We start from the raw sequence: 22,753 nt of genomic DNA, 5'->3' as shown, positions 1-22,753 counted from the left end.
CAACACACAGGTACAGGAAATAAAAAACGAGAAATTGTAAAAAAAGAAATTATATAATAATTTTATTCATGTTACATTAAACTAAGATTAAATTTTAATGTTATGAATTGCGTATAGGCAACATTTCTTTATTTTTGAGATCATTCTCTTTGGTATCGTCACGATCGTCGATTTTCCGAAGAGGCACTTGTTTTTCAGGTATTCCATTAGCAGGGTTGAGTCGCTGCAGACTTCTGGTTAGTAGGTATGAAAGAAGTTGTATGACAGCTAGAATGATGCCCGGTATGAGCCAGGCGTCGGGGACGAATGACACAGTTTTTGTGTACAGTAGGGAATATAATGGTGATGAAATTGTTTGAGTTGCAGATTCCAGGGCGCCCAGTACACTGTAGATTTTACCTGAAAATTAAATAGTATCTTAATATGGGCAGAGTGCATTTTCTCAATTAATCTAGAAGTTTGGTCCCGTTATTGGCATGTGCGGGTATTTCTTTAAACTCTAATCTAGAGTTCACAGTGGTTAAATCTATTTTGTGTAGAAATTCCTTTTTTAATGAACATTTTTAACTCTTCCTCCATACAAAAAATATTGCTGCTACATATTTATGTAAAGAGGAAGAGTTAAAACGTTCATGTGTAGGTTTGTTATTCACGACTATTACTATTTAGTAGTAATTCTTACAGGGTAAAAAAAACCTTTTATTATAATATAATCAAAGGGTAAAACATTATTAGCCGCAACATTAAGGAGTAGCTTGGTGGGTATATGTTCTAAATCCAATGATCTATCTATAAGATGTAACTGGTACCCCGCAGCACAGAATATGTACCTAATAGTTAAAGTACTCGTCAACATTATCATCATCATCATCATCATCATCATCATCATCATCATCATCATCATCATCATCATCATCAGCCTGTATCCGTCCACAGCTGGACAGGATCTTACACATCATCGATCGACACAGCCCTTACGAGATCATACACGTTCCTCCGCCTTCCTCATCCAACCAGTTCCCACTTCTTAATGTCGTCGGACAATCTGGTTGGAGGGCATCCTACAAGTACTCAGTGAGCTATAAAAAATAGATTGACTGATAAATGAATAAGTGCGATTATCTCAAGTTGCATAATCATTTAGCATTCACTTTGATCGTGATCAAACGAAAACCGACGATTTGCTACTACGAAAAAAGTGAATGAGTCATACAAAATAGCTTGTCGATCAAATAGTGCAAATACATAATTTGATAAGAGAATGTTACTTGTCGGACTTATCAACAGTAAATTGTCATACTATTTTGAATGGCTCACTGCATGGTCCAGTATAGGGGCTCTCATATTTAATTAAAATTCTTGCATTCTTAAATACTAATATTCTATAAAAAATCCCTCTGTTCCCGTAGTGTTCATTCCAACGTCTCTGTCCCTCGGGACGAGATAAATTCAAAAAAAATAGGCAAACGGCAAACCCCGAAAAGTGCTTTAATTTGCGAGATATTTCAGAAAACATCTTTAGTAAAAAGTTATACCAACATATTCAAAGAAACTCCGCCCACGCAGTAACTATGCTATATGTTTATATAACTATATGCTATGTTTAGGGTTTAGATTTTAGTGGTTTGCTTAATTCATGATAAGGGTTAAGTTAGACAATACATGCTTTCTTGTAAATCATCTGTGATAATGATTGTTGAAGATTATTGAAAAATACCCCATCTGGAACCTTTTCTAACGTGCTACATATTTTATTTCCTGGCCTTATTCTTATTCGCCAGAAACTATCATCTTCTGCGTACATTCTTAGTTAACTACTCGTGCAAATCTGAGAAGGTAGTGTATAAAAAGCTGCAATATTTACCTTGCTCAGTTGGTAATATCTGCTTATTTAGTAATGGTCGCTGTACAACTTGGGATCCCTGTGATATGATTCCGATTATTGGAACTGAAAATAATGAATTTTATGAAATAAATAGTCGTTTTAGTTTTAGGGAAAAAATGCACCGGACTGTAAGTTTTTGGAGATGGAATATTTAACTCGACACAAAGAGGTTATAGGTTCGTGTAGGATTATTGTTAATCCATTACTAAAAGACAAAAAAAGTTATATAACACTCTTTACTATAGAGACGAAATACTGATTCAAAAATGTCACGTCTAATACGTGATTAAAGGAGATGGTCCAAAATCGTATGGAGCCCAGGATCAGTCATTGTACCCTAGCGGAAATCTACTAATCTACGATTTTACTTTAATTGCAACTAAGAAATGCAACAATAATAGGGGTAATAATGGCGGATAGATGACGTTTACAATGCATTAATCGATTTGAAGTTTGCTGTCAATTGTCATGTCATAGTTGCTCTATGGGCGCCATCTTGATATAACTCAAAAACTTGAGTTTTTATTTTATTTCTTTCTTTTTATTTAGTTAGATTTATTCACTTTAATATATTTCAATAAAATCCTTGTATTTTATAAATTTCAATGATACGGGGTACAAGAGTGGAATTGAAATGGACCATCTCCTTTGCTACCAAATATTCTTTAAACATAAGTATTGCTAATTGAAAGTATTTGTGTAAAATTATCTCGCTTTTTAAGTTTATTAAAAAAAAACATTTTTTGTTTATGGTGTTTTAATGCTTCAATAGCTCCAGGTTTGTCTTGGTCGGAGTATGTTTATAACTACTGTGAAGTTTGGAATGTAAGCTGTCTTTAACTTCGTTTATTTTATCTATTGTTACTGATTCTCGAAAGTACACAATCAAACTTAAGAGTAATTTAAGTGCAAGTCTTCTTCCGAGAATTTTCCAATACCTTTGGACAAGTCTTGGAAGACTGATGACGCTTTAACTAAAGAGCAACCATCTTAGTACCATAGTAGGTCGAATTTGGAATTAATAAAAAAAAATAACAGATCTCCAAAATTACAACTTGAGTTCAAAAAAAAATATGCCGTTACTAAACTTACTTATAAACACGAAGATGGTGGAGGTGGCAGCAATGAGGGAACTCGTAGCGATGATGTAGGACGTGCAACTCAGCATGCCAACCACCTCGTCGGAGAGGTGGAGACGACGTTTGAATATTGTGAGAATTAACAAAGTACCTATGAACAAAATATACATATTTAGTATTATATATAACTCCCATGGTTGCCCAATGGATATGACCTCTGCCTTCGATTCGGAGGGCGTAGGTTTGCAACCGGTCCGAAGAATGCACCTCCAACTTTTAATTAATGTGCATTTTTAAAAAATCACGTGTCTCAAACGGTGAAGAAAAAACATCGTGAGAAAACCTGCATGACTGAGAATTTTCTTAGTTCTCCACGTGTGTGAAGTATGCCAATCCGCATTAGGCCAGCGTGGTGGACTAACCCTTAATAATCAGATAGGAGACTCGTGTTCAAAATTGAGCCAAATATGGGTTGTTAATGATGATGATGATATAATCATCGCCATAAGCATAGATTGCGTTATAAAAGTGTTTTGGTGGGATAGTTAACTAACTACAAGATCTATAATTGCTAGAACTGTATTTATTTCTTTTTCACGAATGTTTTTAACAATAACCTCTTTCTGTTGCCGAGTATTAATCACGTGAAAGATGCCAAATCACAATTCTAAAAAAAAACAAACAATTTTCCACTATCCAACGTTTGATAAAAAGGTTGATACAGATCTCTCGATCGGAGATATGGAGCAGTACGTGACGGTTGCATAAATTTTCACTTTATTGTGTTTCCTCAAAAACTTCAAATTGCCTATGATCCTCAAAATTATAATGCAATTATTATTGACTAAAAATATTCTAACTTTACTTGCCCTAAACTAACACTCATCATAATGTATGACGTTCTACGTGAATCAAATTCTTTTGATTTAATATCTACATAAACGCTTAAAGTATCTTTTTTAATTTTTCATGGATCATTTCATTATAGATTTCATGACCCATGATCGATCCTAATCGGTCGATCGATTTTACTACAGAGAGTTAGGCAGAGCGCTGATCCAATTTAGACATATCTCATATTTTTACATACATAAGTACCTAATTAATAAATATTTTTATTACAACTGTCTATACCTAAAATTATAAAAACAAACAATAACAACGTTAACAATTAAATTCGAAATCTTCAAAACGTCCGATATAAAAAAATTACATCAAGATATCTAAAGTAGAAATTAATGTACAGACAACAAAGAGCATGTCACTAAACTATTAGCTATTTTTATAGAATGTCATGTATTGTTTCAATTAATTTTTTTATTAATCTTTTAATAGCCTATAAATTAATGTGATAATGAAATCAAAATAAATGTAGCATCACTATTCATTGTAATGCATTTTGATCCAAATCTAAACGAACGATACACTATTTGATTTTGATTTAGCGTTCCGGTACGATGCCGTGTAGAAACGAAAGGGGTGTGGATTGTCTTCCTACTCCTAACAAGTTAGCCCGCTACCATCTTAGATTACGTCATCACGTACCATCAGGTGAGATTGTGGTCAAGGGCTACTTGTAAAGAATAAAAAATTAAAAAAAAAAAGACTATTTGATGGATTTCGTAAATCTTATCTAAATAAAGAGGTAAGGATTGTGGGTTTGTGAGTACTAGTAATCTCTGGATTGTACCCCCTAGAACATCAAAAAAACAAACCTCCGAATAGAGCATTTTAACAATCGGTTCAGATGATCTAGATTTGTAGAATTCTCTTACCAATAGAAAGTCACGTAATAGTTAGTGCCTATATTTTATTTCATAACTTGGTTGCTAACTGTGGCCCTCATAAAAAGACTCAAAGCTGCGAGGAGTTGGACTTTCTCTGCGTGATCGAATAAGAAATGAGGAGTTCCACAGAAGAAGCATAGTTTAATAACTTTGTTTAGCTCGACGAGTCGCAAAGCAGACGTGGGAATGGCACAGGGCACATAATTCGAAGACCCTATGGACGTTGGGGTCCCAAAATTCTGGAAAGGCGACCCCACACCGGAAAGCGCATTGTTGGTCGATCCCCCACCAGGTGGACTTACGACATCAAGCGAGTCGCAGGTATTCGCTGGATGCAGGTGACTCAGTATAGTGATGTTTGGAAGTCCCTACAAAAGGTCTATGTCCTGCAGTAGACGTCCATCGGCTGATATGATGATGATGATTCCCACAGGAACGGGAACTACGCTGGTGAATTCATAGGGCGCCTGCTAGTAAAAAAAATGATACTCGTATGAAGAGTATTAGTACACACTAGCGGATGCCCGCGACTTCGTCCGCGTGAAACCCTATTTTTACCCCTATCCCTACCCTACCCCTAACCTACCCCTACTCTACCCCTACTCTACCCCTATCCTACCCCAACCTGACCCCTAATCTACCCCTACCGTACCCCTATACTACTCCTACCCTACCCCTGCCCTACCCCTACCGTAGGGTACCCTATCATATGCTTACCCTACCACTACCCTACCCCTAACCTAACCCAACCCTACCCTTACTCTAACCCTACCACGCGACGGCGACGGATGCATAAAAAATTGAGTAACTTCTCCCGTTTTCTCAACATTTCTCTTCACTGTTCTGCTTCTATTGATTGTAGTGTGATGATACACTGTACACTGCAACCTGCCCAGGAGTATGAAAAACATTTGTACCAAGTTTCGTTAAAATCCGTCGAGTAGTTTTTGTTTCTATAAAGAACATACAGACAGACAGACAGACAAAAATTTTACTGATTGCATTTTTGGCATCAGTATCGACCACTAATCATCCCCTGAAAATAATTTTGGAAATATATTTCATGTACAGAATTATCAAATCACGAATAGAAATTTCGAGATGTTGATGTCTTACATTGCGTTTCTACCTACCATTATTAATCAGATGATAAATGTAACATTATTGATAGTAATGTACGATATGGTATTTGTAACTGCATATCGGCGACAATTTTAAAATCAGATAAAGCGAGTCTGCAATAATAATGCAATACAACAATAATAACATTTCATAAGATAGTGTTAAAACAATAGCAACAAATAAACTTAACTGCGACATAATTCTATCTATATAACTTTAGCACACAATTTATTCAGTTTTAATCAATTTGTACTATCAAAATAGAGGTTTGTGCAAAAATTGCAGCTTCTTCTGTTCGAATTCTTCTATCGAATTCTGTTCGGATATAGTTATTGGCCCAAGAACAAAAAATATTTTCCGTAACTAACGCACTGAAGTCTGGAAGATGGCTTGAAAGAAAAACACCGGATAAAATTATCAACGTAGAAAAAGTCTACGTTAATAATTTTGTCCGACTTGCCGTGAATGACATACACAAAGAAGAGTATGTATTGATAATGTTTTGTGTTATAATTATTGTTTAACAGAAATTGTTTAATTTGGGCATGGAGAATATGTCTGGCAGGGAAGGTGAGTGTTTATGCATTCTAAAAGGATCCTTTAAACCTACTTCCAATGTCACAAGTCCTGGGACCTGCTTGAGGTGTTTCCTCTACCACAAAATAATGGTACAATCACTGCCGCTGCTACCCTTCACGTGTCATATGGTCATTAATAAATATTTTGTATATGGACCATTAGTTTCGAAACATGGTTTTAAAATAAGACTCTTTCTTTATAAATGAGAATAATGTGTATAACTCACCCGCAAAGCTGATAGTGTTCCTGTAGGCGAGGAAGGATCCAAACAACACGTCGTCCCATTGGAACTTATACCGATAGTACATATAGGCGAGCAGTACCTCCGCTGTAACAAATTGAATAATTAAATATCATAATACAAAGTCATCATCATCATTCATGAGCTGAGCACTAGTCTCTCAGAATGAGAGGGGTTAGGCCAATAGTCCACCACGCTGGCCTAATGCGGATTGGCAGACTTCACACACGTAGAGAAATAAAAAAATCTTAGGTATGCAGGTTTCCTCGCGAGGTTTTTCCTTCACTGTTTGAGACACCGCTTCCGATGTCCGATGCCCTGATCCCGGAGAGCATAGGTTCGAATCCGGTCCGGGGCATGCACCTCTGACTTTTCTGTTATGTGCATTTTATAAGAAGTTAACTATACAATATAATTAACAATGCAAAGTGCAAGGTAGACATTCTGTTAGGTTTTTTAGTTACATGAAGAAATCCAGACGACCCGCACGAAACAATTATTACTTTTCTTATTTGAATGCGCTTTCGCTTTCGGTGAATGTGTTTCTTATCACCTATATGAAACACATTCACCGAAAATATATTCTATATACCACTTTGCCTTGGCATTTTCTAGGAAATTAACTTAATCTACGGAACCCTACACTGTGCGTGGCCCGACACGCACTTGGCTTGTTTTTTTAATTTAATAATTGCAATTCACTAATAACTTTGTGCATCATTTACAAAATATAAAAAAAGACTCTTTTAATATTTTTTCTGCCATTCAAGGTGAAGTTAAATTCAAAAAATTAAAGATCAATGCCAGAAATTGCAAATGGAAGAAACATAAAAAGAGAGGAAGGCCAAATAAGAGATGGTTTGAGTGTGTACAACCTGTGTCACATAGGCCACATGGCATGTGTGTAAAAGGAGTAGATTTTAATTGACGACTGATAAAAACGAATAGAAGAAATTGAAGTAAGAGTATTTTGCCCCCACATAAGGATACTGATATGATGTGATGAACTTCTAAGGAAAAGGAAATGATGAAACGGCGTAACTAACTCGACTTTGTTAATTAAGTACAACAACACATTACTTTGTATTGTATCACTTAAAGATGATTTTTTCACACCTTCTAAAATATTGGCACACTATAGACTGTCGCTATGCTGCATTGACTGCACTCAACTTTTCAATGAGTAAAATATGCTCCTACCGACAATCGACGATAGTACTTCATTCACTATAGCGAAAGTTTTGTATGCAGACTTCTGCTAAAGTTATGACCAACTTAAGAAAGATTCTTTAGGTATTAGTTCTAGATCGGAAAATCCTGTTGCAGTATGCGACGAAGACAGTTTTCTTGACTATATATTTTCTGTTCAGGAGAAGTTATGCAAAGAAAGTATTATTGCTTTACCTAAAGTTTATTTTGCCATTCCAACTTGAGGTATGGACCAAATAATAGGATATAAAGGCATTTTCTAGATTATCCACATTTTTTATATAAAGTGGAAAAATGCTTGGAAGACTTCCTACATTCTTAAATTATTTATTTATTTATTCTATAGACTGTTTCGAGTATTGTAAGATACTAGTAGATTTAGAGAATTATTTTGCATCGTGTATGGACATAATAACAGTCTTTAACACTTTTTTATACTTATTATTCATTTTTTATTTAGCTCCAGTATGATGACAACAAATCAAAATTTACTTATTGCAAATTAGGTTATAATCCTTGATCCGAGGAGCATTTTTACAATTGATTACTATCAAGGTAATTTTCCGTGAGTAGCTTCATCTTGATGAGATGCTCCCCGGATCCTGGACCATTACAGTTAGATATTATTAAAATAAACACACATGTAACAATATTTTCAATTTAGTAGAGTTATATCACGTTGAGACACGTGATATTACTTTACTTAATTGAACATATGAAAATATTGTGAGGAAACCTGCATACCAGAGAATTTTCTTAATTCACTGTGTGTGTGAAGTCTGACAATCCGCACTGGGCCAGCGTGGTGGACTATTATTGACCTAACCTCTCTCATTCTGACTCGAACTCAGCAGTGAGTGGAATATGGGTTGATAATGATGATTTACATAGGGCGTACAGGTTCGGGCAACCTTGCTCTACTTTATGAAACTACTGTTTCAAATAGTACCTGCTTCCCGCCTATTTCGTATAGATAAGTGTCGCCGCCTAGCGTATAGTAGCGTCATTTCATTCATACTTTTATGACTTCCGGTTATTATAGTTAAATTTAATTAAGTAACAATGATTATCAATCAGAACAGTGGAAAGGTTATTATTAATTATTGATATAAATATAATTATTTATTTTACATGATATAAATTCATCATTGGGTTTTTTACTCTTAACAACTATGACGTCACGTTATGATTTAGTTTGTATTTAATTTCTCAACTTTGTGTTTCGATATTTTAATATTATTTTACGATCGTTATAAATATCCTTTATTAATGTGTTTTAGATAGAATTATGACGTTTGGTTTGTATAATAATACTCCAGAACTATTATTAAAACGTACTTATTCTAAACATATTCGTGCTACCAACAGTAGACACTAACTTTGCAAATATTATAAAACTAGCAGATGCCCGCGACTTCGTCCGCGTGAAATCGATGTACATTTTTGAACCCTTCGCCCCTTCTATTTACATTTTCGAATTTTTTATATATGAAAAATACAAAATCATAACCCCTATACAATTAAGTGCGCGTTTTTTTTGCTTAGGTAAAATGCTTGGTAACCACGGTCGGTAGTCCCATCATAAGCTCCCGGCCGAAGTTTTTTGTGCTTGGGTAAAATGCCCAGCCTTAGCCACGGTCGGAGCCCCTAGCACAAACCCCCGGCCGAAGGCCGGTGTACAATAAAGTGCCCGGCCGAAGGTCGCGCGTTTTTTTCGCTTGGGTAAAATGCCCAACCTTAGCCACGGTCGGAGGCTCTATCACAAACTCCCGGCCGAAGGCCGCGCGTTCCGTTCTTTGTGCATCGGTAAAATGCCCAGCCGTAGCCACGATCAGAGGCCATATCGCAAACCCCTGGCCGAAGGCTGGTGTGCAATAAAGTGCACGGCCGAAGGCCGCGCGTTTCGTTTTTTGTGCATCGGTAAAATGCCCAGCCGTAGCTACGATCAGAGGCCATATCACAAATCCCCCGCCGAAGGCCGGTGCACAATAAAGTGCGCGGCCGAAGGCCGCGCGTTCCAATTTTTGTACATCGGTAAAATGCCCAGCCGTAGCCACGATCAGAGGCCATATCACAAACCCCCGGCCGAAGGCCGCGCGTTCCGTTCTTTGTGCATCGGTAAAATGCCCAGCCGTAGCCACGATCAGAGGCCATATCGCAAACCCCTGGCCGAAGGCTGGTGTACAATAAAGTGCGCGGCCGAAGGCTGCGCGTTCCGTTTTTTGTGCATCGGCAAAATGCCCAGCCGTAGCTACGATCAGAGGCCATATCACAAATCCCCCGCCGAAGGCCGGTGCACAATAAAGTGCGCGGCCGAAGGCCGCGCGTTCCAATTTTTGTACATCGGTAAAATGCCCAGCCGTAGCCACGATCAGAGGCCATATCACAAACCCCCAGCCGAAGGCCGCGCATTCCGTTTTTTGTACATCGGTAAAATGCCCAGCCGTAGCCACGATCAGAGGCCATATCACAAACCCCCGGCCGAAGGCCGCGCGTTCCGTTCTTTGTGCATCGGTAAAATGCCCAGCCGTAGCCACGATCAGAGGCCATATCGCAAACCCCTGGCCGAAGGCTGGTGTACAATAAAGTGCGCGGCCGAAGGCTGCGCGTTCCGTTTTTTGTGCATCGGTAAAATGCCCAGCCGTAGCTACGATCAGAGGCCATATCACAAATCCCCCGCCGAAGGCCGGTGCACAATAAAGTGCGCGGCCGAAGGCCGCGCGTTCCAATTTTTGTACATCGGTAAAATGCCCAGCCGTAGCCACGATCAGAGGCCATATCACAAACCCCCAGCCGAAGGCCGCGCATTCCGTTTTTTGTGCATCGGTAAAATGCCCAGCCGTAGCCACGATCAGTGGCCATATCACAAACCCCCGGCCGAAGGCCGGCTTGCAATAAAGTGGCGGCCGAAGGCCGCGCGTTCCGTTTTTTGTGCATCGGTAAAATGCCCAGCCGTAGCCACGATCAGAGGCCATATCACAAACTCCCGGTCATAGGCCGGTGTACAATGAAGTGCGTGGACGAAGGCCGCGCGTTCCGTTTTTTGTGCATCAGTAAAATGCCCAGCCGTAGCCACGATCAGTGGCCATATCACAAATCCCCGGCCGAAGGCCGCGCGTTCCGTTTTTTGTGCATCGGTAAAATCCCCAGCCGTAACCACGATCAGAGGCCATATCACAAACCCCCGGCTGAAGGCCGCGCGGATTCTTTTTTGTTTGGGTAAAATACCCAGCCGTAGTCACGGTCGAAGGCTGTATCATAAACTCCCGGCCCAAGGCCGGCTTACAATACAGTGCGCGGCCGAAGGCCGCGCGTTTCGTTTTTTGTGCTTGGGTAAAATACCCAGCCGTAACCACGGTCGGAGGCCCTATCATAAGCTCCCGGCCGAAGGCCGGTCTATAATAAAGTGCGCGGCCAAAGGCCGCGCGTTTTTTGTTCTTGGGTAAATTGACCAGAAAAAAAGGAGGGCTATTCATACAAACTTTTCACCGCCTTCAGATTTTATTTTCGTTATTAAAAGTATACTTTATCTTGCTCCGTATTATATTCTCATACCGTGCTAAGTTTCATTTGAATTCATTCAGTAGTTTCAGCGTGATGCCCGGTCAACAAAAAATACGGACAGACAGACAGACAAGAAATCAAAACAAATATTTTGTATCGATTGTATAATGCCCTCTAATCAAAAAATTTTAAAATATCTTCTATGTACAGAATTTGACAGAAGTATAGATTAGCTATTGCGCCAAATTCGTGCTATTTTTGTTTGTTGGCCGGCACTAATTTCATAAAGGCCCAAAATGAATTATCTCCTTTTAGGTCTATCAAATAAGTAGTTATTGCTTGAAACAGTAATAAAACTTGCATACCATTATACGATAAAAAGCAGACAATGTGACTATTTAAACACAAAGAGAATTATCCAATTTGAAACTGAACTTTCAAGTAGTTTCTATGATTAGCTAGGCACGTTCAACCAAATAAACAAACAAATTGGTCAGTTGAGTATAGAATATGTGCCTCAATATCGATATTACACGGTTTTAGTGGAAAACTCGTTTGTCCAAATAACGCCGGCGAATAAATTTGAGCAATCCGGTTTTTTCAAGATAACTTTTTTTCTATCTGTCCGATCTTAATGAAACAAAGCCTATATGTTGCCCTGAACTTTGCTTAATCTATTTGTGAAAACTGCATTAAAATCCGTTCAGTAGAACCAGAGAATAGCGCGAACATACAGACAGAAGGACAGACAGACAGACAGACAAGAAAATTAAAAAAAATATTTTTGTATTCTATTGCTCTTTTCTAATCGCCCTAACTTGATTTTAGTTAAATTTGGGCAAAGTACAGACACTCGATTTCTACTCTTTTATTATAGTATAGATAGATAGATAGATAGATAGATAGATAGATAGAGGGTTGTTTAGCAGATTCATTCATATACTATCATCAGCGTGTAATATTAACATTATTGCGGAAGCTATGCTGAAATTGTTATCGAATAAATTTGTGTACAGTGAAAATATTATTTTACTTCTCCCACCTTCTGTTACACTACTTTATGAAATGCTCTACCCCAAGAAAATGTTCATCACATCATAAGTTTACCGGCGACAGAAATCGTGAAGTCTGTAGCTTTTGGAATTTGAAGTTCAAGAAAGTTTTTAGAACTTATTTATATTCGAGAACCTTTTATTAGTATTTAATATCTTGATGTGGTACAGATTAGTATCATAGTTTTACAGTATATTTTTTTATTTGTCATAAATGTATTTATTTATTAGTATTTAATATCTTGATGTGGTACAGATTAGTATCATAGTTTTACAGTATATTTTTTTATTTGTCATAAATGTATTTATTTATTAGTATTTAATATCTTGATGTGGTACAGATTAGTATCATAGTTTTACAGTATATTTTTTTATTTGTCATAAATGTATTTATTTATTAGTATTTAATATCTTGATGTGGTACAGATTAGTATCATAGTTTTACAGTATATTTTTTTATTTGTCATAAATGTATTTATTTATTAGTATTTAATATCTTGATGTGGTACAGATTAGTATCATAGTTTTACAGTATATTTTTTTATTTGTCATAAATGTATTTATTGATGATTATTGATGAATAGCTCTTATTTTCCAATTAATAGCCTGTGATGTGAATATTATATTCTTCTTATACAATATATACGAGTATAATGCTAAAAATGTTTTATTATTTTTCGTCGAATAAATTTGAATAAATTTTTGACACAGCTATAATTTATTTCCTCTCACTTTCATTGTAAGTACCTCCAACGCTGGTGCCCTAAAGGCCATTTTTTGTTGCTCATGTCTTATAAAATTCAAATGAAATGTATGAGACATGAGTAACAAACAATGGCAGTGACATAAATGCATAGTTAAAGCCTCAATAGCTCAACGGTAAAGGGTTCATTACCGAGAGGTGGTGGTTCGATCCCCGCCTCAACTATGTTTATGTTTCCGTCCCTTTTTTTTAGATAGAGTATTCGTGTATTTCACATTCACAAAATATGAAATAAATGTTTCAACAGTTTTACTGTCATTTAGGTCGGAGGAAAATTTAATTAATTAAAGATCAATTAACTCGACTTTGTTAAATACACATCAAGTACCTACATCACAAGTGAGTTATTAGGATAAGTTAGCCCTTATTGTATTCTTTGTCAGTGAAATAATTTTAAATAGTTTAAAAAACTAAAAAACACGCTTTTAGCATGCAATAAAAATTACAAATATTGGATTTAAGTTACGTGACTCTTTTTTTCGTATTTCTGACAGCAAACCCTTTCATTTGATATCCATATCATGGGGGTGAATTACAAACTGCCAGTCCGTCATCTTGGGAAGGCCGCTATATTGAATTTGTAATGACGTTTCTGAGCTAGTCATGTATTGTCTTCAGAACTCAGAGCGTGTGCAAAATTTCATCCTACACGGAGACCGGGAAGTGGGTTACAAGTGAAGCTAATATGAAGCATGTAAAAATCTACTTTAACAATACTCAGAATCAGTAAATCTGCCTAACATACAACATTCTGTCTCCAAGAGCAACTACCAATATGAGAAATATTACTATCCTCTTGTGTTCTTCTCATTTTCCTGACGAGGCATTGGACGGCATTAAGATGTTATCGCCAATTCCACATTGACACTTTGTTGTTGATAATTAGGTCATCTATACCTATCAACAACATTCTACCTCAAATTCAATCAAGAGAACTTTATACATACTCAGAATAAGTAAATCTACCTGACACACAATATTCTGTCCCCAAGAGCGACTACCAACATGATAAGTATTACCAGTCCTCTTGTGTTCTCTCTCCCCGAAGCTATTTACCGCTGCATTGGAAGATGTCTGGACTGGAACGGATTTGGCATCAACATCAATAGTGAGTACATCACTGAACTACGGTTTACCGACGATGTAGTTATTATGACAGAGACCCTGGATGACCTCAATGAATGCTCAACGACCTCAGCAAAATTTCTCAACGTGTGGGCCAAAAAAGGAACATGAGCAAGACGAAGATTATGACTAGTGCTCATGTTCTATGTACCTAAGACACACAGTCCTAACTGGACTGTGTGTCCTAGGTACATATAGGGTAAGTCCAGGATAGATGCCCCACTTTTCGAAAATGCTAAATAACTACGAATTTTATAATCTTAGAGCATTGCGTTCTTTGGGAGATATTAAATATATTTCTTAATGTTCTATATTATCTGAATCTTTCTGATATAGACTGTGTAGATTTTGTGTAAATTGTAATTTTATGGACCTCTAAAAAATGGGATAGACGCCTACTGTGGCGGATAGAAGACTTGTCATGAAAAATCTTCTGAGGATAGGTGCCCTTAGTGGGGATTGGCGACTTAGATTGAACATTGTTATTGGTTTGTTCTGAAATCAAACAACTATATTATTATAATCAGTATTTATGGTGTTTTATGTAACTTTCATTTTCATTTATTCAGTTATACTTTAGCTGTAGCTTTTTAGCAAACTGGTATGCTAACTGACGTATTTCTGTTCGGTCCAGCGGAAATCCAGCTTCTCCCAATTTGAATGTAAGAGCCACGAGTCGTTTTTTGTTATTACAGCATGTTTTCATAAAACAAATAAAAATAAATGCTGGATATATATTATTTTTTTCAGTAATAATTATGCCAGACAGTAACTACAATGATATGATGCAATACAATACAAAGTAAAAGTAATTCAAAATTTAAAACAACAACACATACAGTAACTTTAAAAATAAGAATTGCTGTTAACGGCAAATCTTCGTCTTAATATTTTAGATGCTATTCCTTATATTCTAGAAATCTGATTTACGCCTTTCTCTCCCTTTTTCATCTCTTCAAACGCTGCTAGCATACTGACTTCGGTCTAGGTTACAGTACGAGGGACAACACCCTGTTTCCTTTTATATTTACGAGGCATTTTGCTCTCCTGCAACAACACAACACTTATAATAAACAGTTGGGGATAGTTGCCCTTAGGGGCATCTATCCTAATAAAAAACGGGGCAACTATACTTTTTGTAGGGGATAGATGCCCTTATCAATAAAAACAAAAGTTGAGTTTCAATTACTATAAAATCTATCACTTTACATAGGCTAATCTTCAATGCAAGCAGACAAATAGAAAAAAAAATAAAATTATAAGCGAGAGAAAAAATACACTGTTGAAAGAACTTACGAATCTTATTTTGGCGCCTTTTGTCGTCTCACCGCGGAACATTTTTACTCACACAGACGAAACGCATGCACTCCGGTCGAAATTCCTCCCGACACTAAGGTTTGCAGGGGGAGGACTCGTTACTTACAGTAAAATTTAACTCCTACAGTGCTCCTAACATAGTGAAATAAAAATCAAGTCATCTATCCCACTGGGGCATCTATCCTGGAATTACCCTATTCGTCAATAATTATCAATTAACAATTATTATACCTATCACAACATTCTACCTAAAATTCAATCAAGAGAACTTTATCCATACTCAGAATAAGTAAATATACCTGACAACAACATTCTGTCTCCAAGCGCGACCACCAACATGAGAAAAATCACTATCCTCTTGTGTTCTCTTTTTCTGACGAGGCATTGGACAGCGTTTATAGGTAGGCGCCAGTTCAACACTGTCACTTTGTTGTCGATATATAATAGATCATCAACCTATCAACAACATTTTACCTAAAATTCAATCAAGATAACTTTATCCATACTCAGAATCAATAAATCTACCTGACAACAACATTCTGTCTCCAAGCGCGACCACCAACATGAGAAGAATCACCATCCTCTTGTGTTCTTCTCTTTTTCTGACGAGGCACTGGACGGCGTTTAGAGGTAGGCGCCAGTTCAATACTGACACTTTGTTGTCACGATTCACGTTCACGTCTCGGACCATCACTACCACGTAAATGAGACTCGACACCTGGAAAAAACAAATAAGTAGTATTAAAATATTTGAATTTTTAAATATTTTTTTTCGTATTAAGTATTTAAAACGCAGATTTTTAAAAAGCTAATTCGCTGTTACTTAATAAAAAAGTAGTAGTAAAAATGGAGACCAAGGGCCATTTATTTTAACTTTTCAAATAAATAAAAACTTTAGTCATTGTATAATAATAGAGATAAAGTTATTTTAGGTTTCTGTAAATTAAATTGTTTTTAAAAAAAATTACATGATTACATATTCGCTCCAAAACGGCTTAACTCTGTCGTGAAACTTACAATTTCGGAAATCCTTTAAGTTATTTAATAAGTTTAAATAAATAATAATGTATTAAAGAAAAACTACATATAAATAAATAAAATAAAACTGCATAAATAGAGAAACTCGCAGTCTTAGATTCTATTCCTTTTTAACCGACTTCCAAAAAGGAGGAGGTTCTACGTTCGGCTGTATGTATGTTTTTTTTTTTTTTTTTTTTTTTTTTTATGTATGTCCAGCGATAATTCCGTCATTTGTGGACCGATTTTAAAAATTCTTTTTTTGTTTTGAAGGGTTTGATTCCAGGGTGGTCCCATTTTTTTCATGTCAGGATCTGATGATGGCATCCTGGAGAAATCGAGGGGAACTTTCGAAAATCGTATAGACGGCTAGTGCGTTTGTTAGTGTTTCAATAAGGTATTTTAAACCACTACAATTTTATGAAGGTCTGGAGTTGGTCTGATGATGGAGCCGATACACAGACGATGGAACTCGTCAACGATTTACAGCAGGTACCTTTTGTTTGGGCTTGATTTATTTGTATTGATGAGAACTTTCCACCTAGATGGGTTGTGACTGTATTAAGAGTCTGATGATGAAGACGAAGGAGAGTTAAGGGAACTGCTCAACGGTTCACAGTAGCTACCTTGTGTTTGGATTTGATACATTTGTATTGATGAGAACTTTCCACCTAGATGGGTTGTGACTGTATTAGGGATCTGATGATGAAGACGAAGGATAGTTAAGGGAACTCCTCGACGGTTCACAGTAGCTACCTTGTGTTTTGACTTGATAAATTTTATATTGATGAGAACTTTCCACCCATATGGATTGTGACTGCACAGGGGGTCTGGTGACGAAGACGGAGGACAGTCACCTTTCACGTTTTTCTACATATTCATATTACGTGTGGATAAAGGGGGAGTGAAATTTTGTATATGAGTTAAGGTAGTATTTATAAAATTGGGATTGTAGGACAATTTCAACAAATTGCTTATTAATTTTTGTTCACACTCAGTAGGTCTGCTAACACTAAAAATTAAAAAATAAAAATTTTAATAAAAAAATTCAACCGACTTCCAACTCAAAAATTAACCTAAACTAAAAAGCAAAAAATAACTTCTTACTTATGTACTACCTTCTGATCAGTTTGAAGGCGGTGCCAAGCCAGTGATGTTTTAATTCAAGCCGTTTAAATTACAAAATTTCTGTAGTTCTTTCAGAAACGGCTTTAATTAAAACATGACACTGGATTGGCACCGCCTTCAAACTGATCAGAAGGTAGTACATAAGTAAGAAGTTATTTTTTGCTTTTTAGTTTAGGTTAATTTTTGAGTTGGAAGTCGGTTGAATTTTTTTATTAAAATTTTTATAGGTGAATTACAATTTGTTGGAATTTGTAGCAGTCATAACTAGGAAGTTTATTTCACACATATTCCAACATAATATGTTCGTCATCAACCGATATTCGGCTCACTGCTGAGCTCGAGTTTCCTTCTCAGAATGAGAGGGGTAAGGCCAATAGTCCACAACGCTGGCCCAATGCGGATTGGCAGAATTCACACACGCAGAGAATTAAGATAATTCTCTGGTATGCAGGTTTCCTCACGATGTTTTCCTTCACCGATTGAGACACGTGATATTTAATTTCTTAAAATGCACACAACTGAAAAATTAGAGGTGCATGCCCATGCCATGCAACATAATATGTTGCATTTTACTAATTTGGTTGAGTTGAAATAGATTTTGTACCTATGTAAGTACAAACCCTCCGCGAAAATAAGGTATTTCAATAATTTCACAGATTAGGATACGTATTTTGGCAACTCTGATAGAATAGAAAATTAAGCACTTATATTTCTTTTAATTATAGGTAACTGTTTTTGTTTATTTGTTAACTGTTTTTGGCGAAACCACTGTACCGTTCCTGATAAAAATTGGCACTAAGGTAGACTGCAAACTCGAGACGCAGCGACATCAAAGAATTCGCGACGCCACGAATCTTTATATTTGTGAAGTTAGCTGCGGAATGAGTATGCGCATTCGTAAAGACGCGAACACTCCCCGCACGCGCCGTTTGTACCGTTCATTGCGCAGTCATTTGTTGCTAACTTCACAAACACAATATCTCGTGGCGGGCACTGGGATACATGGGGATATATACATACTAGGAGGAGATATGGAGCGTAGACCCACCACGCAACACATTGGCGGGATTATATCGACTAAAATAAGCAAAGCATTTTTTGAATAAACAACTAATGCAATAAACAATTTATTGAAGCACATTAATTTCTTATACTAACAGCCTTGGTAATTGGCACAAAACATTTGTGTGAATATAATCACAGTATACATATATTTATTGTTTAGTGCTAAGTTGTTCATAGCATCACAGTTTAGCAGTCATACAGTATGGTCCAATTCGTGACTTATTAGTTGTGTACTCCATAAACATTGGAGCCGTGTATGATTGCTAATCTGTGGCAGCATCGAGTAATAAAAGCAAGTACCTGCAGTAATAAAACAAGAGGGAACACACCGTAGAATCCGAGGCGGCGGTAGAGCAGGGGCCCGCTCACCGAGCCCACTACGTGAGCAATTTGTATGGCGGCGCGGTGGGTGCCCATCGTGCGGGTGACGTCACGACCGGTCGCGTGGCACAGCTGAAATGTACATATTAAGGCTTGTAGAAAAAACAGTAATTGAAAAAAATGTGTTATTGGTCCTGTGCCTCTGCGGCTTCGGATCTTGAGGTCCTGGGTTCGATTTCTGGGTCAAACTACATAATCATGAGTTTTTCTTTCTTCCAAAAAATACGTGACAACCGCGGCCGAATCGAAGTTGTTATAGTTGTTTGGCATTCCCCAAAATATGACTGTAGAAGTAGAAGTTACTTCAAAACTAGATGTTCACGTTACAGGTAAAATTGACCACATTAATAGTGAAGGGAGACCGGGATGCTAAATTTGCAGTTACTAAAGCGTCATGGGGACCGATTACATTTGGTAGATTAGGCAAGAGCGCTTAATCTCATCATTGCTTTCCATCAGGCATGATTATAGTCAAGCGCAAGCCAATACAACATAAAAAAAAAACTTCAAAACTAGGAGATACGGCAAAGTCAAATGTAGAAGTAAGTATATAAAAAGTAAATAGATTTTCGTAAAGATAGTCATATAAGTAGGTAACCCCAGCGAAGGATGAAAAGCCACATGTTATAGTACGAGTATCTTATTATTTCGTTATCAGTTGCACTTGCATCAATTATTGTTATTATTGTTCATTCACATTCACATGAACAATGTAATAAATTGTAATTATTGTTGGTGTTATCAAAGACATGAGATAACCTGAGATAAACCTTAGTATCTTTAGGGGATCATATTTGTAGCTTGGATTCACGTCTATTGAATCTGCTTACATAATTACATCCCAATCTCTATGATCCAAAAAAAAATCAAAGTCATCGTTATTCGAGTACAGTGCGCGCAAGATAAGTCTGCTCACAACTGGTGGCGCTCTTAATGCCAGCTCTACCGCGATATTTTTTACCCGCCTAGAGATACAAGTAGATAGAGTTAGACGACAATAAGGCGGCATTTGATTAGCACTCTGCGATCTTTCATTCTTTCGTCACTTGAGATGTGCAAAACATAATAATAAACTAATCCATACTAGTCCATACTAATATTATAAATTCGAAAGTAAATCCGTCTAACTGTTGTATGTATGTTACCTTTTCACGGCTTATCCGCTGAACCAAATTAGATGAAATTTGAAAATAGGTCAATTATTATCCTGGAAATATAATTGGTTCCCATGGGATTTAAGAAGCTACGGAACATGGAGCTATAGGTGCTTTTCCACCAGAGATGTGCAATGAAGCTATGCTGCGAAGATGTGAAATCTGCGTTACGAAAATATGTGACCGTTTCTATCAATACTAAGCTCTGTAGCAGCGTGACATCCTGTAGCTCGAACTAAGAGTATACGATGATCAGGCATTCATTGGCACACATCTATAGCACGCATCCATAGCATGCATTCATAACAGGTATCCATAGGACGCATCCATAGCACGCATCCTTCAATGGTGCACATAGCTTAGCATTATAATGCTAAGCTATGTGCACCATTGAATATGATTGGTGGATTTCAAACGCATCCACAATAACGAAGCGTAGCAAATCTCTGGTGGAAAAGCACCTTAACGCTTTTAAATGCTGTTGAAATACTTTGTGAAATGTGGTTGCAATACTTACATCTCCAATATGGCTAAATGACGCTGCCAGTAATAGTCCAAAGTTTCCACCCATCGATATAGGTATTTGTACTACGTAGAGAACCTGGGCCGTGCTCGCACCAGGAAATGTAAGCATTAACAGTACTCCTGTAGTCATTATGCACATTCCCACTAAGGGTAATACGAGCAATGGCTTCCTTCGGCCACTGCAGTCACTCCATGGTCCAACAAATAACAGCACGATTGTTGAAATAAGGGAACCTATGAAACTTCTGCTGACATTTATGCTGGATACCAAAGCTTGGCTGTCTGCCTGGAATTACAAAAAAAACCCTAAGAATTGTGGATTATATTTAGCTACAAATACCTAAGTATGATTGCGTAACAGTTACGAGTATAAATAACAAAATTTGATAAAAATATTTACAGATTGTGTTACGGAAATAGGAGTACAATTAATGACAAACATAAAAACTTGGAGATTATATGATACGAGTATCAGGTAGGTCTTCAAGAAAGCATCTTTTTGTTATTCGTATAAATATTTACATTTTATGTACATTTCTTCATTGCATATACTTAAATGAAGGATTTCGTAAGTGGTATGTTATCATCAAGGTTTTTACTTGAGTTTGCATTATGTAAATATTCAGCTACTTATAGAACCTTTGTTCCGCTTCCGTATCCGTTGATACGCATCGTTTAATTCGACCAAGTACATCAACTACTACTCACATCTTAGTTAATATATGTTCTACTTCCTAAGTAATATGTGATAATTTTACCTCGGCCGCGCGAAATTCTTCACCAACACCTCTGTCGCATATATCGGCTGTATAATTCAGTTCGTGGCATGCAGTCCGCAAATAAAAATTCTGAAGCGAAGTCTGGCTAAGATTTATGGCCATCATAGCACCAACTAATGCCGGTTCCAGAATTAATCGCCACTTGTGCGATGCTTCGACTATGCTCGGTTTTGGACATTCTGATTCCCGGTGAAAACTTGGGGATCTGAAAGTGATAAGTTTTTATCAATATTGGTTCTGTTATCTGAAATAAAAGTCCTTGTAACTAAATATGGGAGTGAATAGTAAAGTGTGAAACGAACCTTAATTTTTCCAACTCCTGAAGATCTAACGAACTGTCCGTCATAGTAGCTATGGATAGATACGCGATAATTCAAAACGACCATACAAAGTTCATCTCTCAATCGGCACTCGAATATTATTTAACCAATGCAAGATTTCACATCACAGCTATCGTTCGCGAGGCGTGTAACCGGTAACGTATTACTTCGACTAATGTCAAACGATAAGATAATGTTGTTCTGTTTGCATATTGGAAACAATGAGACTTGGTTAAAAGATATCTCGCTGAGTTATAGGCGTTGCATTGTAAGTGCAACGTAAGATACACTACCGGCTCCGACTGGTAAGAGTTTCGCTCGACTGGTCGCGCCTGTGCCCGATTATTCCAATTGGCAATGATAGTAGGCACTCAACCGGTATTACATGTAAGGATTGAGCCGTTGCGATGCAAGTAAATGGGCCTCTATTGATATAATCAACGCATTATCAATCTCTACTTGATACTCCTACACAGATTGCAAAATCTGCTCTCTTTAAAACTATACACTTTGTTCAGTTTACCAGACACTCGGTTAATAATAACAAAGTAATAACATTGTTTGATATTTCATAAATAGCACTACTTCCTCCGATTAGGAAGCCGTAATTTTATCAATTAAACCGCAGGTAATAGGAGTGTTAGGACAAAGACGCTAGTGATAAGGAAAGTCGGTCATTGTGACTATAGCACAGTACGAATCGATTCGGAGTGTTATCTAT

The 22,753-nt window shown here is 37.1% G+C and overlaps 1 protein-coding gene across 1 annotated transcript; it reads right to left on the bottom strand.

Annotated features, from left to right (window-relative positions):
• Nucleotides 1-34: 34 nt before the first annotated feature.
• On the bottom strand, nucleotides 35-22,374 carry LOC112047182 (proton-coupled folate transporter). Its single transcript, XM_024084195.2, has 9 exons — nucleotides 22,015-22,374; nucleotides 21,692-21,917; nucleotides 20,926-21,219; nucleotides 19,174-19,326; nucleotides 16,189-16,381; nucleotides 6,679-6,780; nucleotides 2,978-3,115; nucleotides 1,865-1,948; nucleotides 35-399 (listed from the first exon to the last, which is right to left on the bottom strand). Exons 1-9 carry the CDS (start codon nucleotides 22,056-22,058, stop codon nucleotides 101-103), a joined length of 1,533 nt encoding a protein of 510 aa, XP_023939963.2. The 5' UTR covers nucleotides 22,059-22,374; the 3' UTR covers nucleotides 35-100.
• Nucleotides 22,375-22,753: the final 379 nt, after the last annotated feature.

This window comes from Bicyclus anynana, chromosome 10 (assembly GCF_947172395.1).
Source record: "Bicyclus anynana chromosome 10, ilBicAnyn1.1, whole genome shotgun sequence".
Lineage (NCBI taxonomy): Eukaryota > Metazoa > Arthropoda > Insecta > Lepidoptera > Nymphalidae > Bicyclus > Bicyclus anynana.
Note: the sequence above shows the minus strand (reverse complement) of the source record. Positions and strands in the feature narration are given on the sequence as shown.